We start from the raw sequence: 17,313 nt of genomic DNA on the forward strand, positions 1-17,313 counted from the left end.
GCCTCAGCAATGGCGGGCGCCCCTCCCCCAGCCTCGCTGCTACCTTGCGGATAGATCGCCGCAGACTGCTGTGTTAGCAGTGAGGGAGGCTCCGTGGGCGTGGGACCCTCCCGGCCAGGTGTGGGATATATTCTCCTGGTGTGCCTGTTTCCTAAAGCGCAGTATTGGGGTGGGAGTTACGCGATTTTCCAGGTGTTATGTGTCTCAGTTCCCCTGGCTAGGAAAACGGATTTCCTTCCCCCTTGCGCTTCCAGGTGAGGCGATGCCTCGCCCTGCTTCAGCTCACGCTGGTCAGGCTGCAGCAGCTGACCAGCACCGATTGTCCGGCACTCCCTAGAGAGATGACCCCAGTACCTCAGTTGAAAATGCAGAAATCACCGGTCTTCTGTGTTACTCGCCCTGGGAGTTGGAGACTGGAGCTGTTCCTATTCGGCCATCTTGCTCCGCCCCCTCAAAAATACAATTTCTTAAGCATCTGTACTTATGTGGTTTAGAAAGATCATTCATGTAGGCCAGGCATGGTGGCTCATGCCTTTAATCCCAGCACTTTGGAAGGCCAAGGCGGGCAGATCACGAGGTCAAGAGATGGAGAGCATTCTAGCCAACATGGTGAAACCCTGTCTCTACTAAAAATACAAAAATTAGCTGGGCATGGTGGTGTGCACCTGTAGTCCCAGCTACTCAGGAGGCTGAGGCAAGAGAATCGCTTGAACCTGGGAGGCGGAGGTTTCAGCAAGTGGAGGTTGCACCACTGCACTCCAGCCTGGTAACAGAGCAAGATTCTGTTTCAAAAAAAAAAAAAAAAAAAAAAGATTGTTCATATATATAATCCCTAGTAAAAGTAAAACTAGATAATGTCTGAGCCCTACATGCTGGGCACTATTCTACATGCTTACATGGATTCTCTCATTCAGTTCTCTCCCCAGCCCTTGTTCTTGGAGGAAGGGAAGTCTTGGCAAATGTAGAGCTCAGGATTCAGCACAGACCTCGGGGTGGGGGTGGGGGGCATCCCAGGGCACCACAGAGCCTGTGGGAGACACAGACAGGAGCAATGGATGCTTTGGGAGAGGGTCACAGGAGGGGCAGGGCTCAACCTTGAAAGAGGGGCCTCTCAGGCTAAGTACAGAAGAGAAAGGGGTAAGAATAGCACAGTAAGCAAAGGTATAGTGGCAGGAGTAGTGAGCATTGTGCCTGTGGGACAGCAACGTGACCAGCTGGATGATTTTGCAAGGTATTGTCTGAGAGGGGTGAGTGGGATCCAATCAGGGAGCCCTCAGATACTAGACTAGGGAGTTCAGACACAGTGGCAGGAGAGGGGAGCCATGCATTTAAATGGGGGTTAAAGAGGGTGCAGGGTAGGCAAGAAGGAGCAGAGCCTAGCATCTGAGGCACTAGCATTTAGCCTCTCTTCTGTTGAGATTGGAAGTGGTTAGCGAATGGGGTTAGTGAATGGGGCCTATGTGTTCCTTTCCCCCCGCCTTCCCCCCCGCCTTCCCACCCCTCGCCTTTCCCGCCGCCTTTTCCCCCCACCCCTGCAGGAGTGTGGTAAAAACCTTGTAATACTTTATTCTAGCCCCAGCATTGACTTCCCCAAGGGATGATGGCAGGACTGTGTTTCTGTCAGATTGAATGTCTTGATGGCTGGGACTCTGTCACCGGCGCCTCATTCAAGGCCTGCATCTTCACCTTGTTACAGATGAAGATACTAACCTCTTATTTAGTACTCATAACAACCCCATGTAACAGGCATAGGCTTATCCCTATTCTGATGAGAAAACAGGTATCAGGGAAGTTAACTTGACAAGATGCAATAATGTAGAAAAATAGAGCTTAAACGTAGGTGTATTAAAGTGTAGCCACCTCCTACCACACCACAAGGAAATGAAGTTCTGCCCATCTTTACAGGCGAAGATTGAGTAAGATTGTATGGAAAAACTACTTTTTTCCTACCATTTAAAAATTGAATTGTCATTCGTACATTATAAAATTCACCCTTTTGAAGCACACAATTACTGTGTTTCAGTATGTTCACCAATTTATGCAGTCACCACTACTATAAGTCTGGGAATATTTTTATTACTCCATAAAGAAATCCTGTCCCCTTAGCAGGCACTCCCTTTCTTCCCTTCTTCTCCTTCCTCTTCCTCTTTCTCCCCCAAGCCCTGGCAACCGGTAACCTACTTTCTATTCCCTGGATATTTCACGTAAACGGAATGACACACTATACGATCATTTGTGTCTGGCATCTTTCACTTGTAATTTTTTCGAGATGTGTCCATGTTGTGGCATGGATCAGGAGGTCATTTCTTTACATTGTTGAATGCATTCATAATGTTGAATAATCCATTGTGTGGAGGTCCCACATTTGTTTATCCATTGGTCAGTTGATATTTGGGTTGTTCCTACTTTGTGGCTCTTGAGAGTAATGCTGCTGTGCACATTGGTGTGTGGGTTTTGGAGTGGACATGTGTTTTCAGTTCTCAGGTATATATTGAAAAGCAACTTTGAGAGGAAACATATAAGGTGCAGGAGATCTCATTTTCATCATTCTTTCTGTGATTGTTTCTAGTTCCCACTAGTGGCTGACTTGTTTCACGATGACAAGGACCCTGTTCCTGCCACCACCTCTGGGAAGGGGTCATCTTCGAAGATCAGCATCCGTTCTGCCAGACCCCCCATGAAAGCCTCCAACAAGGAGCACAAGAAAACCGTTGGCCACCAGGTCAGCCCCAGACCAAGAGCTCTGGGCCCAGGCGCACGTTGCAGGGCTGGCCTCTCTGTAGATGAAGGATGGCGGCAGGGTGAGAGGGAGGCCATCACAGCGGCCTTGACGTCAGTAGCCTCAGCCACCCAGCTCAATCTTGTCTCCTTAGAAGAAAGAAACTCCAAAGCCTTCACCACAGGGAACTAACAGAGGGAGGAGGGAAGGGGCCGACCGTAACTTCCCTAAGTATGTTAACACCTGTGGTGGGGCTGTGCCGCAGGGCCACAGACACCCAGTGTGGGAGACAGGAGGGCCTGGAATGTATAGGTTAGAGAGGAGGCTTAAGGAAGCTGTGGATCAGGAGACCAAAAGCAACTTCTCCTGCTGTGGGGTCTCTGTGGCTGTTCTGCCCAATATGTCTCTGGAGAGAAGGGAATGCTTGCCAAGTCCCTGGCAGCCACCACCTAACATTTATTCCTATGAATTTGCCATTCTGGACATTTAGTGTAACAGATTATTTCCAGGATGCCTGGGCATTGGGTGTCAGGGCCCCAGGCCCTCAGGTTTAGGAATAGCAGGCTTCCAGTGCACAGTGAGCAAATCTCTCATACAGTATTTGCCCACCTTTCATCTTATTTGATCCACAGCACAGGGAGTTAAGCACATTAGGAGACAGTCTCTCCCCCGTGTAATTTGAGGAACCCTTAAATAGGAAGGACTTGATTTTGGTCACAGCCAAGATAGCAGCATCAGAGCTGGAATCTTACCCCAGGTCTCTGAAATTTCTCCCATCCTTCTGGATTAATAATATAATAGTAACAATAACTACCACCACCCATATATGAGTTTTTCTTTCTCATACATCCACAACTTGTTAAAAATAACCAAGCACTGGCTTTTGTCTCTCTAGTTCCGTACCTCCCTGCATCTGCTCATGGAGACCCTGAATGCCACGACCCCTCACTACGTCCGCTGCATCAAGCCCAATGATGAGAAGCTCCCCTTTCAGTAAGTGCCTGCTGGGCATTAGCCTGTCCAGCCCAGCCTTAGAGGTTCAGGTGGAACAGGGTGGGCCAGGCCTTGCCTGGGGATCTGTGGCCTTCAGCATGATGACTAACTGGACTTACACTCTCCAGACAGCTTACATGCAGCAGACAGGCTGACAGACACTTGCTGAGTGCCACCTGTCTGCTGTCCAGGAGGTCTCAAGAGAAAAAATGGAGTTCCCCAATCCCATGCAGCTTACAGTGGTGGTCAGGAATGTGCATACTTGAATCAAATAGAGAATGTTAAATGTAGCCATGAGTACATCTCACAGCAAATGTTAAATTCAGACTTGGAAAGGTTGCTGGAGTGGTCAGGAAAGGCTTTTCTTGTGTCGAAGAATCAAGACTTCATATTATGTGTCGAACAACAGAACATGAACATGGTGCTGTTTCTCACATTACCCTCTGCTGCTGAGCTTCCAGAATTATCCACATTTGCTCCCCTTTTCCTCACTCCTCAACCTACTCTGATCCAACTTTTGCTTCTACCTTGACCTTGAAACTTTGTTCCAGTTCTGTCCATGCTCCTGTGGCTGACCTCACCCTAATCTGTAGAACTCTTAATGATCTTTGTACATCTTGGTTTCTACTAAATTCCAGACAAGTGTTTGTGCAAGGCTACTACAGCTTCGTTATCCACCTTGCCTTCAGCATGTCTGAGACCACACTCTTCATGTCCTGCCACCCCCCAAGAATGGTTCCTCTTTCATTGGTCTCTGTTGTAGTAAGAGGCATAACATTTCCTGATATCTCCTCCACCCAACAGGCCTGATCTCCCAGACTAGAAGCCTGAGAGTCTCTCTAACTTGCTGTGCAGGGGGAGTCCCTGTGATGATGGGTATGTGCTGTCATCTGCCTTATCCGCTTGTCACATGTGGCTATTGAGTGCTTGAAACATGTCTAGTGGGAGTGAGGAACTGAATTCTGAATTTTATTTCATTTTAATTAATTTTGGATACCCAGAGGTGCTAGTGACCACCATATAGCATGGTTTAACCCTTGATTCTTCTGTCTCCTTCACTTCCCAGTCTAACAGATGTCAAAGTCCCATGAAGTCTCCCTGCAAGTTCTTCACCCTGGTCTCCCTTTTCTCTTCCTTATTCAGCTTGTTCCAGATCCTCTTTTCTTGCCTGATATACTACCTTAAACCTTTAAAAAACAGCCTCTTACTCAGCTCTGCAGCCTCTTCTGCTATTACTCTGGGCCTTCACTCATGCTGTTCCCTCTGGCCAGAGGAGATGTATTTTTAAATTTTTTAAGCACCTTATTCCCATCTTTCCTCCCCCATGATTTCTGTTTCGGGCCTACTATAATTTCTTTCTGTGAAATAACTTACTTTGGCAATTTTGGCTCTCAAACTGAATATCTGAACTGCCTTCTACACTCCTGTCATTTAATAAAGCTTGGCTTCCATTCAGATGGGCTCTGTGTGGAAAAGGTTAAGGAGACAGAATGTTATCAGTTTTCTTTGCAGTGTGCTGCTTGCTTGCTCTTCCCTTCCTCCAAGTCTCTGAGACATGCTTAGGAATTCCCTCGGGTGGCTCTGTTTACTGGCAGACTCCAGAAGAGAAGAGGCTGTTAGAAGCATAGTGTGTGTGAAAGACTCAGATTCTGTGTGAAGGGCAGAGCAGTGTGCCGGGTCCAGGGGAGAGGAGATGAGGGCTCTATACCAGCTGGGCCAGACCAGCTGTGGCCTTGGGCCCTTCCCTCATCAGAGCATGGCCCTGCTGTGGGACAGATACTCTGCTGGGTCTCCCCTCTCAAATGAGAGAAGACACTAGGGACTTTCTAGTCCTGAGGTCCCATTTTTCTAAGACTCGCCCTTGCTTTCAGAACCAAAATCTTTCTCCCAATACAAAGAGAAGGGGGGAGGAATACTGACCATGTCATGAAACCTGGATTCTAGTTTGAGCTCACTGCTGATTTGGCCAATTGCAAGCTAGTCTTTTACTCTCTGTGTCTCATTTCCTTACCTGTTAATTCTGGTGAGGGCCTGGTGTGGTGACTCATGCCTGTAATGGCAGTGCTTTGAGAGGCCAAGGCAGGAGGATCACTTGAGGCAAGGAGTTTGAGAGTGGCCTGGGCAATATAGCGAGACCCACCCTCTACAAAATATTTTAAAATTAGCTGGGCTTGGTGGTCCATGCCTATAATCCCAGCTACTCCAGAGGCTGAGGCAGGAGAATTGCTTGAGCCCAGGAGTTTGAGGCTGCAGTGAGCTATGATTGTATCACTGCACTCCAGTCTGGGTGACAGAGCAAGACTGTCTCTCAAAATATAAATAAATAAATAAAAATAAATACCCTGATGAAAGAATCTGAATAGGAATTATTCATAAGAGTATAAAAATGTATATGATGACAGTTATTAGTTACATCATCCTAGAAGGAAGTTTCTGTGTCTCTCCATCCATTTCCTGTAATCAGAGTTGCTCAGCCTCAGCAGCATTGACATATTGGGTCAGAGAAGTCTTTGTTGGGGTAAGGGGTGCTATCCTGTGCATCACAGGATGTTGGGAAGCATCCTTGGCCTCTACTCACTAGATGCTATAAGCATCCCACCATTGTGACAGCTAAAAATGTTTTTAGACATTGCCAAACATTCCCTTGGGAACAAAATTGCTTCCAGTTGAGAACTCCTGTCCCACATTAAATGCTTTGATAGCATGGCCTATACTAAAGTCTTTTCCTTCTGCTTTCTTCATTCAAGAAACATCTATCATACCTCTTACTAGGCACTGGGCTAGAACAGGTGGAATGACAGTAAGACATGTCCCCCATGCTTAAGGAATTGTCTGTCACGAGTAACTAGCCATGCCACAGAAGTGGCTGTCAGTGGCTCTGTGAAAGTGCTGACAGGGCAGAGGCAAGAGAGAGATGAAGTATCTAAAGCAGCAGTAGCCTGGGGCAGGTGTCATAATCTGGGAACGCTTAGTGGAGGGCCTGGTCATTGGTTTTCTGAAGTCCAGTCCAGGTCTCAGAGTCTCAGAGTTCTGAGATGTGGCTGTAGGAGGCTGCTGAGCCTGGGGAAGCAGGTAAGGAGCTTGCAGCCCGTGGAGAAATCGATTCCATGGTGGGCGATTGTGGAGGTAGGACCCGGTTCTAACACCGTGGGATTCTCTCTTTACATCCAGCAGGCTCCAGGGTCTGCTAATCCTATTGGGAGAGGAAAGCATGAACTTCAGTTTCAGCACTGTGACCTTCTATATCTTTGGTGATTTTTCTATGTTAATTGTCCTTGCTATGGTCCTCCAAGATTTAATAGAAAGAAGGCTGGTTTTCCATTCCCAGTCATCTAATAGTGAATGCAGTGAGGCGGATTGAGAGATGCATTTGACAGTGGATTTTCTTTACTGTTGGGGAGAGGAAGTACAGAAGGCCAGCTGGCCTCACATATCCCCTAGGGGTATGTGAACAGGGAAAGATGATGGCAAGATCTTCTTTGTATAGTGTCTTGTAGCTTTTTCTAAAAGCGTTCTTTTTTTTTTTTTGTAACATAGTCATTACAGCCACCACTGCTTTATGGTTGGGCAGATATGTTGAGTTCTCACTGAGTAAATGAGGAAAATGAGGTACAGGGAGACTGTCTTGCCCAAAGTAACACTAGCTGTCAGTGGCAGAGCGGAGGCCACACAGAGTTCTTTGTCCCAGACCACAGGGCAAAGCAGTGTTGCCATCACAGGAGGAGAGTACAGGTGTGGGGAAGGGAGGGGATTTGCTGAGCTGGTCATGAAGAGGGAAGAATGTTAAGGCTGAGTTCAAAAACTCTGTGCCAGGTGCCTTCTGGCCACCAGCTTTAGGCACGATGTGTGGGGACTCCAAGAGAAAACCGAGGCCCACAACCCTGCCCTCAAGAACTCATGCTGGGCTGTGGGGGCTGGGGGGACCAGCACTCAGTGAGCCATTGCCTGGCCCTTTGACAGGACTGAACTGGGATGCTGGAGGTCAAGAAGCATGATGTGGGGATACCTGAGCAGAAACTGGGAAGGGACAGATGGGGAGGAGGAGCAGTACTTTTAAGGAACAATGGGGTTCTCAATGAGCTTCTGCTCACTTTATTAATACCATGAGGAAACAGTAGGAGGTCCTGGAAGAAGGGACCCCCAGCTGGTTCCATAGCTCACGTGGGACCTAAGGGTCCCAGATGCTCCTGAGCACGCTGCCATCCCCGGTGTGTGCAATGCACTGAACTTGACCCTGTGGTCATGCTGAGCAGAGGAAAGAAGCTGGTGGCTGACCTGGGGAACACGGCTGCTGTGGGCAGGGGCAGAGCACCTGGGGAGGTGGTCTGCAGACCACAGGATGCCTTTTCCAAAGCACAGGGGTGTCTGCTCTGCCTTCATGATGCGGGGCCCAGCTGACAGCTTTAGCAGTGAGAGCCTGTGAGCAGGGGAGCCTGCAGTCCTCTCGCAGTCACGGGCAGCCGAGCAGCTGCTAATGACTCTGGTCATTGCCGCCCCTGGTGATGAAGACCCCCTTGGATCCTGGAACTGTGCTTCCTCTTGTGGCAAAGCAACCACAGGGGGCATGGGAGTGAGAGGGTGGGCAGACATTGAAGTACTCAGCACATATTCCCTGCTGTTCTGTAAGACCCATGCACTAAGGGGGTTGTGCTCTAGTTAAAAAAGATGAAGTCTTCTGAAGGAACTGTTTTGTTCAGAGCTGTGTAAATCATGCTCCATTGTGCCTCACGTACTCAGTACCATGGACTTTTGGAGTCTGAGGAGTCGGGAAGATTTTATGGAGGAGCTGGGTGTGGAAAGAAGGTGGGGCCCAGGAGGGCAGAGGGGAGCAACAAAGCCACAGTGAGCACAGCCTGGAGGGGAGAGCGTGGGTGTCTCATGGGATGAGACCCAGGGCTGATGTGCAATGCAGTGTTGCCTGGGGTGAGGTGGCATCTTGCAGTTATCAGTTGCTTGGAAAATGCCCACTGTTTTCCAGTGCCAAGTGCGCACTGAGCCCAGGCGACCCCAGGGCACCATCTATCAAGCACCATGTCCCAGAGTAAAAGGAGGAAAAGAAGCATGGCTCTTGGCTCCAGCTGAGCTGCAGGACAGTCAGAAGGAAAGGGAGCATTTGTTCCTCCTCCCTTCTCATGGAGTGGGGCAGTAATCTTAGCAAATTAAAAATAGTGATTAATTCTAGGTTGCCTTAATTATTTCTCATTGAAGACTCCCTGCTTACCCTTGAAAACGGTGATGTCTTGCTCTCTGGCTTCTCTTTTTTTCTTATTAGTTTTGTTGTTGTTGTTGTTGTTGTTGTTGTTGTTGTTGTTTTTCTCGAGATGGAGTCTTGCTCTGTCACCCAGGCTGGAGTGATGGCAGTGGCGCCATCTCGGCTCAGTGCAACCTCTGCCCCCTGGGTTCACTCTGTTCTCCTGCCTCAGCCTCCCGAGTAGCTGGGACTACAGGCGTCCACCACCACACCTGGCTAATTTTTTTATATTTTTAGTAGAGACGGGGTTTCACCATGTTAGCAAGGATGGTCTCGATCTCCTGACCTCATGGTCCATCCGCCTCGGCCTCCCAAAGTGCTGGGATTACAGGCGTGAGCCACTATGCCCGGCCCTTCTTATTAGTTTTTATAATTTGTGTTTAACAACCTCAGACAATTGCTCTGGCTTCGTTTGGCATTTTTTTAAAATTATGCTTTATGTTCTAGGGTACATGTGCACAACATGCTGGGTTGTTACATATGTATACATATATGTGCTGCACCCATTAACTCGTCGTTTACATTAGATATATCTCCTAAAGCTATCCCTTCCCGCTCCCCGTAACGCACAACAGGCCCCGGTGTGTGATGTTCCCATTCCTGTGTCCAAGTGTTCTCATTGCTCAATTCCCACCTATGAGTGAGAACACGTGGCGTTTGGTTTTCTGTTCTTGCTATAGTTTACTGAGAATGATGGTTTCTAGCTGCATCCATGTCCCTACAAATGACATGAACTCATCCTTTTTTATGGCTGCATAGTATTCCATGGTATATATGTGCCACATTTTCTTAATCCAGTCTGTCACTGGTAGACATTTGGATTGGTTCCAAGTCTTTGCTATTGTGAATAGTGCCACAGTAAACATATGTGTGCATGTGTCTTTATAGCAGCATGATTTATAATCCTTGGGGTATATACCCAGTAATGGGATGGCTGAGTCAAATGGTATTTCTAGTACCAGATCCTTAAGGAATTGCCACACTATCTTCCACAATGGTTGAACCAGTTTACAGTCCCACCAATAGTGTCAAAGTGTTCCTATTTCTCCACATCCCCTCCAGCATCTGTTGTTTCCTGACTATTTAATGATTGCCATTCTAACTGGTGTGAGATGGTATCTCATTGTGGTTTTGATTTGCATTTCTCTGATGGCCAGTGATGATGAGCATTTTTTTCATGTGTCTGTTGGCTGTATGAATGTCTTCTTTTGAGAAGTGTCTGTTCATATCCTTTGCCTACATTTTGATGGGGTTGTTTGTTTTTTTCTTGTAAATTTGTTTGTGTTCTTTGTAGATTATGATATTAGCCCTTTGTGAGATGAGTAGCTTGCAAAAATTTTCTCCCATTCTGTAGGTTGCCTGTTCACTCTGATGGTAGTTTCTTTTGCTGTGCAGAAGCTCTTTAGTTTAATTAGATCCCATTTGTCAATTCTGGCTTTTGTTGCCATTGCTTTCAGTGTTTTAGACATGAAGTCCTTGCCCATGCCTATGTCCTGAATGGTATTGCCTAGGTTTTCTTCTAGGGTTTTTATGGTTTTAGGTTGAACATTTAAGTCTTTAATCCATCTTGAATTAATTTTTGTATAATGTGTAAGGAAGGGATCCAGTTTCAGCTTTCTAGATATGGCTAGCCAGTTTTCCCAGCACCATTTATTAAATAGAGAATCCTTTCCCCGTTTCTTGTTTTTGTCAGGTTTGTCAAAGATCAGATGGTTGTAGATGTGTGATATTATTTCTGAAGGCTCTGTTCTGTTCCATTGGTCTATATGTCTGTTTTGGTACCAGTACCGTGCTGTTTTGGTTACTGTAGCCTTGTAGTATAGTTTGAAGTCAGGTAGCGTGATGCCTCCAGCTTTGTTCTTTTGGCTTAGGGTTGTCTTGGCAATGTGGGCTCCTTTTGATTCCATATGAACTTTAAAGTACTTTTTTCAATTCTGTGAAGAAAGTCATTGGTAGCTTAATGGGGATGGCATTGAATCTATAAATTACCTTGGGCAGTATGGCCGTTTTGATGAAATTGATTATTCTGATCCATGAGCATGGAATGTTCTTCCATTTGTTTGTGTCCTCTTTGATTTCACTGAGCAGTGGTTTGTAGTTCTCCTTGAAGAGGTCCTTCACATCCCTTGTAAGTTGGATTCCTAGGTATTTTATTCTCTTTGAAGCAATTGTGAATGGGAGTGCACTCATTATTTGGCTATCCGTTTGTCTGTTATTAGTGTATAAGAATGCTTGTGATTTTTGCAGATCAATTTTGTATCCTGAGACTTTGCTGAAGTTGCTTATCAGCTTAAGGAGATTTTGGGCTGAGATGACGGGGTTTTCTAGATATACAATCATGTCATCTGCAAACAGGGACTATTTGACTTCCTCTCCTCCTAATTGAATAAACTTTATTTCTTTCTCTTGCCTGATTGCCCTGGCCAAAACTTCCGACACTATATTGAATAGGAGTGGTGAGAGAGGGCATCCCTGTCTTATGCCCGTTTTCCAGAGGAATGCTTCCAGTTTTTGCCCATTCAGGATGATATTGGCTGTGGGTTTGTCATAACTAGCTCTTATTATTTTGAGATACATTCCATCAATACCAAATTTATTGAGAGTTTTTAGCATGAAGGGCTGTTGAATTCTGTCAAAGGCCTTTTCTCCATCTATTAAGATAATCATGTGGTTTTTGTCTTTGGTTCTGTTTATATGCTGGATTACGTTTATTGATTTGCATCTATTGAACCAGCCTTGCATCCCAGGGATGAAGCCCACTTGATCATGGTGGATAAGCTTTTTGATGTGCTGCTGAATTGGTTTGCCAGTATTTTATTGAGGATTTTTGCATCAATGTTCATCAGGGATATTGGTCTAAAATTCTCTTTTTTGTGTGTGTGTCTCTGCCAGGCCTTGGTATCAGGATGATGCTGGCCTCATAAAATGAGTTAGGGAGGATTCCCTCTTTTTCTATTGATTGGAATAGTTTCCAAAGGAATGGTACCAGCTCCTTGTGCCTCTGATAGAATTCGGCTGTGAATCCATCTGGTCCTGGACTTTTTTTGGTTGGTAAGCTATTCATTATTGCCTCAATTTCAGAGCCTGTTATTGGTCTATTCAGGGATTCAGCTTCTTCCTTGTTTAGTCTTGGGAGTGTGTATATGTCCAGGAAATTCTCCATTTCTTCTAGGTTTTCTAGTTTATTTGCGTAGAGGTGTTTATAGTATTCTCTGATGGTTGTTTGTACTTCTGTGAGGTTGGTGGTGATATCCCCTTTATCATTTTTTATTGTGACTATTTGATTCTTCTCTCTTTTCTTCTTTATTAGTTTTGCTAGCAGTCTATCAATTTTGTTGATCTTTTCAAAAAACCAGCTCTTGGATTCATTGATTGATTGAAGGGTTTTTTTTGTGTCTCTATCTCCTTCAGTTCTGCTCCAATCTTAGTTATTTCTTGCCTTCTGCTAGCTTTTGAATGTGTTTGCTCTTGCCTCTCTAGTTCTTTTAATTGTGATGTTAGGGTGTCCATTTTAGATCTCTCCTGCTTTCTCTTGTGGGCATTTAGTGCTATAAATTTCCCTCTACACACTGCTTTAAATGTGTCCCAGAGATTCTGGTATGTTGTATCTTTGTTCTCAATGGTTTCAAAAAACATCTTTATTTCTGCCTTCATTTTGTTATGTACCCAGTAGTCATTCAGGAGCAGGTTGTTCAGTTTCCATGTAGTTGAGCGGTTTTGATTGAGCTTCTTAATCCTGAGTGCTAATTTGATTGCACTGTGATCTGAGAGACAGTTTGTTATAATCTCTGTTCTTTTACATTTGCTGAGGAGTGCTTTACGTCCAACCATGTGGTCAATTTTGGAATAAGTGCGATGTGGTGCTGAGAAGAATGTATATTCTGTTGATTTTGGGTGGAGAGTTCTGTAGATGTCTATTAGGTGTGCTTGGTGCAGAGCTGAGTTCAATTCATCAGTATCCTGGTTAACTTTCTGTCTTATTGATCTGTCTAATGTTGACAGTGGGGTGTTAAAGTCTCCCATTATTATTGTGTGGGAGTCTAAGTCTCTTTGTAAGTCTCTAAGGACTTGCTTTATGAATCTCAGTGCTCCTGTATTAGATGCATATATATTTAGGATAGTTAGTTCTTATTGTTGAATTGATCTCTTTACCATTATGTAATGGCCTTCTTTGTCTCTTTTGATCTTTGATGGTTTAAAGTCTGTCTTATCAGAGACTAGGATTGTAACCCTTGCCTTTTTTTTTTTTTTTTTTCTATTTGCTTGGTAGATCTTCCTCCATCCCTTTATTTTGAGCCTGTGTGTGTCTCTGCTTGTGAGATGGGTCTCCTGAATACAGCAAACTGATGGGTCTTGACTCGATCCAATTTGCCAGTCTGTGTCTTTTAATTGAAGCATTTAGCCCATTTACATTTGAGGTTAATATTGTTATGTGTGAACTTGATCCTGTCCTTATGATGTTAGCTGGTTATTTTGCTCGTTAGTTGATGCGGTTTCTTCCTAGCATCGATGGTCTTTACATTTTGGCATGTTTTTGCAGAGGCTGGTACCTGTTGTTCCTTTCCATGTTTAGTGCTTCCTTCAGGAGCTCTTGTAGGGCAGGCCTGGTGGTGACAAAATCTCTCAGCATTTGCTTGTCTGTAAAGGATTTTATTTCTCCTTCACTTATGAAACTTAGTTTGGCTGGATATGAAATTCTGGGTTGAAAATTCTTTTCTTTAAGAATGTTGAATATTGGCCCCCACTCTCTTCTGGCTTGTAGAGTTTCTGCCGAGAGATCTGCTGTTAGTCTGATGGGCTCCCTTTGTGGGTAACCCGACCTTTCTCTCTGGCTGTCCTTAACATTTTTTCCGTCATTTCAACTTTGATGAGTCTGACAATTATGTGTCTTAGAGTTGCTCTTCTCAAGGAGTATCTTTGTGACGTTCTCTGTATTTCCTGAATTTGAATGTTGGCCTGCCTTACTAGGTTGGGGAAGTTCTCCTGGATAATATCCTGCAGAGTGTTTTCCAACTTGGTTCCTTTCTCCCCATCACTTTCAGGTACACCAATCAGATGTAGATTTGGTCTTTTCACACAATCCCATATTTCTTGGAGGCTTTGTTCATTTCTTTTTACTCTTTTTTCTCTACACTTCTCACTTCATTTCATTCATTTGATCTTCAATCACTGATACCCTTTCTTCTAGTTGATCAAGTCAGTTACTAAAGCTTGTGCATTTGTCACGTAGTTTTCGTGTCATGGCTTTCAGCTCTGTCAGATCATTTAAGGACTTCTCTACCTTGGTTATTTTAGTTAGCCATTCGTCAAATGTTTTTTCAAGGTTTTTAGCTTCTTTGTGATGGGTTTGAACTTCCTCCTTTAGCTTGGAGAAGTTTGATCGTCTGAAGTCTTCTCTCAGCTTGTCAAAGTCATTCTCCATCCAGCTTTGTTCCATTGCTGGCGAGGAGCTGCGTTCTTTTGGAGGGGGAGAGGAGCTCTGGTTTTTAGAATTTTCAGCTTTTCTGCACTGCTTTTTCCCCATCTTTGTGGTTTTATCTACCTTTGGTCTTTGTTGATGGTGATGTACAGTTGGGGTTTTGGTGTGGGTGTCCTGTCTGTTTGTTAGTTTTCCTTCTAACAGTCAGGACTCTCAGCTGTAGGTCTGTTGGAGTTTGTTGGAGGTCCGCTCCAGACCCTGTTTGCCTGGGTGTCAGCAGCAGAGGCTGCAGACGAGTGTATAATGCTGAACAGCAAATGTTGCTGCCTGATCATTCCTCTAGAAGCTTCATCTCAGAGGGGTACCTGCTGTGTGAGGTGTGAGGTGTCAGTCTGCCCCTAGTTGGGGAGGTCTCCCAGTTAGGCTACTCAGGGGTCAGGGACCCACTTGAGCAGGCAGTCTGTCCATTCTCGGATCTCAAACTCCATGCTGGGAGAACCACTGTTCTCTTCAAAGCTATCAGATAGGGTCATTTAAATCTGCAGAGATTTCTGCTGCCTTTTGTTTGGCTTTGCCCTGTCCCCAGAGGTGGAGTCTACAGAGGCAGGCAGGCCTCCTTGAGCTGCCATGAGTTCCACCCAGTTCAAGCTTCCCTGCTGCTTTGTTTACCTTCTCAAGTCTCAGCAGTGGTGGGCGTCCCTCCCCCAGCCTTGCTGCCGCCTTGCAGTTAGATCTCAGACTGCTGTGCTAGCAATGAGGGAGGCCCTGTGGACGTGGGATCCTCCAAGCCAGGCATGGGATATAATCTCCTGGTGTGCTGTTTGCTAAGACCCTTGGTAAAGGGCAGTGTTAGGGTGGGAGTGACCCAATTTTCCAGGTGTTGTGTGTCATGGTTTCCCTAGGCTAGGAAAGGGAATTCCCTTCCCCCTTGCGCTTCCTGGGTGAGGTGATGCCTCGCCCTGCTTCGGCTCTCGCTTAGTGGGCTGCACCCACCATCCTGCACCCACTGTCCGACACACCCCAGTGAGATGAATCCGGTACCTCAGTTGGAGATGCAGAAATCACCTGTCTTCTGTGTCGCTCACGCTGGGAACTGGAGGCTGGAGCTGTTCCTATTCGGCCATCTTGGAACCTCCCTCTCTTTTGGCATTTTCACCACGTTTGTTATGTACTGTCTAGTATAAACTTTCCTCTTCAAGCAGGGATGCTCAGAAAGCTCACACAGCAACTGGCTTTTATTCTACAGTGCCATACTCAATATATGTTTGAAAACATACTGGATTTTGAGTGCTAGGCTTAGCTTTGTAGGACACGTGAGTGGTTGAAAATGGTGCACATATCTCTGAAGATTGGAAAGTAATCTGTAATAATGTAAATGAAGTTCATCTACATGATTCTTAACTGAATAGCCGTTGTGATTATAGCTAACAACATATACAACGTGTGTGCCCTTTGCAGTGCTAGGCACTGTTCCACCTGCTTTCAGGGATCATTACATATAAGCTTCACACTAACCTGATAAAATAGGTACTGCTGTTTCCCCCCATTATATAGATGAGGGTACTGAGGCCCAAGGGGACATGAAGTGACTTGTCCCAAAGTAGACACCCAGCTGATAAGTGACCATGTCATGATTCAAACCCAGATCTGCCTAGCCTAAAACTCATCCTTTTAATGCTTAAGCCAAATAACGGTGCTAAGCGTATATGCGTGGGACAGTGAGTGAAGATGCTTGTCCATGTGGATAAAAACAATAAGAGCAGGCTCTGGAGAGGAGCAGCAATGATGAGTCTTGCAGGGTGGGGAGGATTCACGTGGGCAAAGAAGAAGGATAGCCCAGTTGATAATAAGAATGTGCACAAGATTAGGGGAAAGAGCGGGGCCGTTGCAGACGCGAATGACTCTGTCTGACAGCTTTGGGGAGAGCCGTGGATCTCCTAACGCGGAGGTTGAGATCTGAGAACGGACAGACTGCCTGCTCAGGTGGGTCCCTGACCCCTGAGTAGCCTAGCTGGGAGACATCCCCCACTAGGGGCAGTCTGACACCCCACACCTCACAGGGTGGAGTCACCCCTGAGAGGAAACTTCCAAAGAAAGAATCAGACAGGTACACTCGCTGTTCAGCAATATTCTATCTTCGGCAATCTCTGCTGCTGACACCCAGGAAAACAGGGTCTGGAGTGGACCTCAAGCAATCTCCAACAGACCAACAGACAGTCCTTCTGACTGTCAGACGGAAAACTATCAAACAGGAAGGACACCTATACCAAAACCCCATCAGTACGTCACCATCATCAAAGACCAGAGACAGATAAAACCACAAAGATGGGGAAGAAGCAGGGCAGAAAAGCTGGAAATTCAAAAAATAAGAGCACATCTCCCCCTGCAAAGGAGCGCAGCCCATCGCCAGCAACGGATCAAAGCTGGTCAGAGAATGACTTTGACGAGATGAGAGAAGAAGGCTTCAGTCCATCAAACCTCTCAGAGCTAAAGGAGGAATTATGTACCCAGCGCAAAGAAACTAAAAATCTTGAAAAAAAAGTGGAAGAATTGACAGCTAGACTAATTAATGCAGAGAAGATCATAAACGAAATGACAGAGATGAAAACCATGACACGAGAAATACGTGACAAATGCACAAGCTTCAGTAACCGACTCGATCAACTGGAAGAAAGAGTATCAGCGATTGAGGATCAAATGAATGAATGAAGCGAGAAGAGAAACCAAAAGAAAAAAGAAGAAAAAGAAATGAACAAAGCCTGCAAGAAGTATGGGATTATGTAAAAAGACCAAATCTACGTCTGATTGGGGTGCCTGAAAGTGAGGGGGAAAATGGAACCAAGTTGGAAAACACTCTTCAGGATATCATCCAGGAGAACTTCCCCAACCTAGTAGGGCAGGCCAACATTCAAATTCAGGAAATACAGAGAA

At 45.6% G+C, this 17,313-nt stretch overlaps 1 protein-coding gene across 2 annotated transcripts in view; it reads left to right on the forward strand.

Moving 5' to 3' along the window:
* Positions 1–17,313, forward strand: part of MYO5B (myosin VB) — a 401,963-nt gene that overhangs the window by 266,020 nt on the left and 118,630 nt on the right. For both annotated transcript variants that reach the window (XM_033177765.1, XM_033177766.1), the window contains exons 15-16: positions 2,570–2,722; positions 3,615–3,712. In XM_033177765.1, the coding sequence (XP_033033656.1) occupies positions 2,570–2,722; positions 3,615–3,712 (251 nt within the window). The remainder of the gene's footprint in view (positions 1–2,569; positions 2,723–3,614; positions 3,713–17,313) is intronic.

This window comes from Trachypithecus francoisi, unplaced genomic scaffold (assembly GCF_009764315.1).
Source record: "Trachypithecus francoisi isolate TF-2019V2 unplaced genomic scaffold, Tfra_2.0 Lachesis_group19, whole genome shotgun sequence".
In the NCBI taxonomy this organism is placed as follows: Eukaryota; Metazoa; Chordata; class Mammalia; order Primates; family Cercopithecidae; genus Trachypithecus; species Trachypithecus francoisi.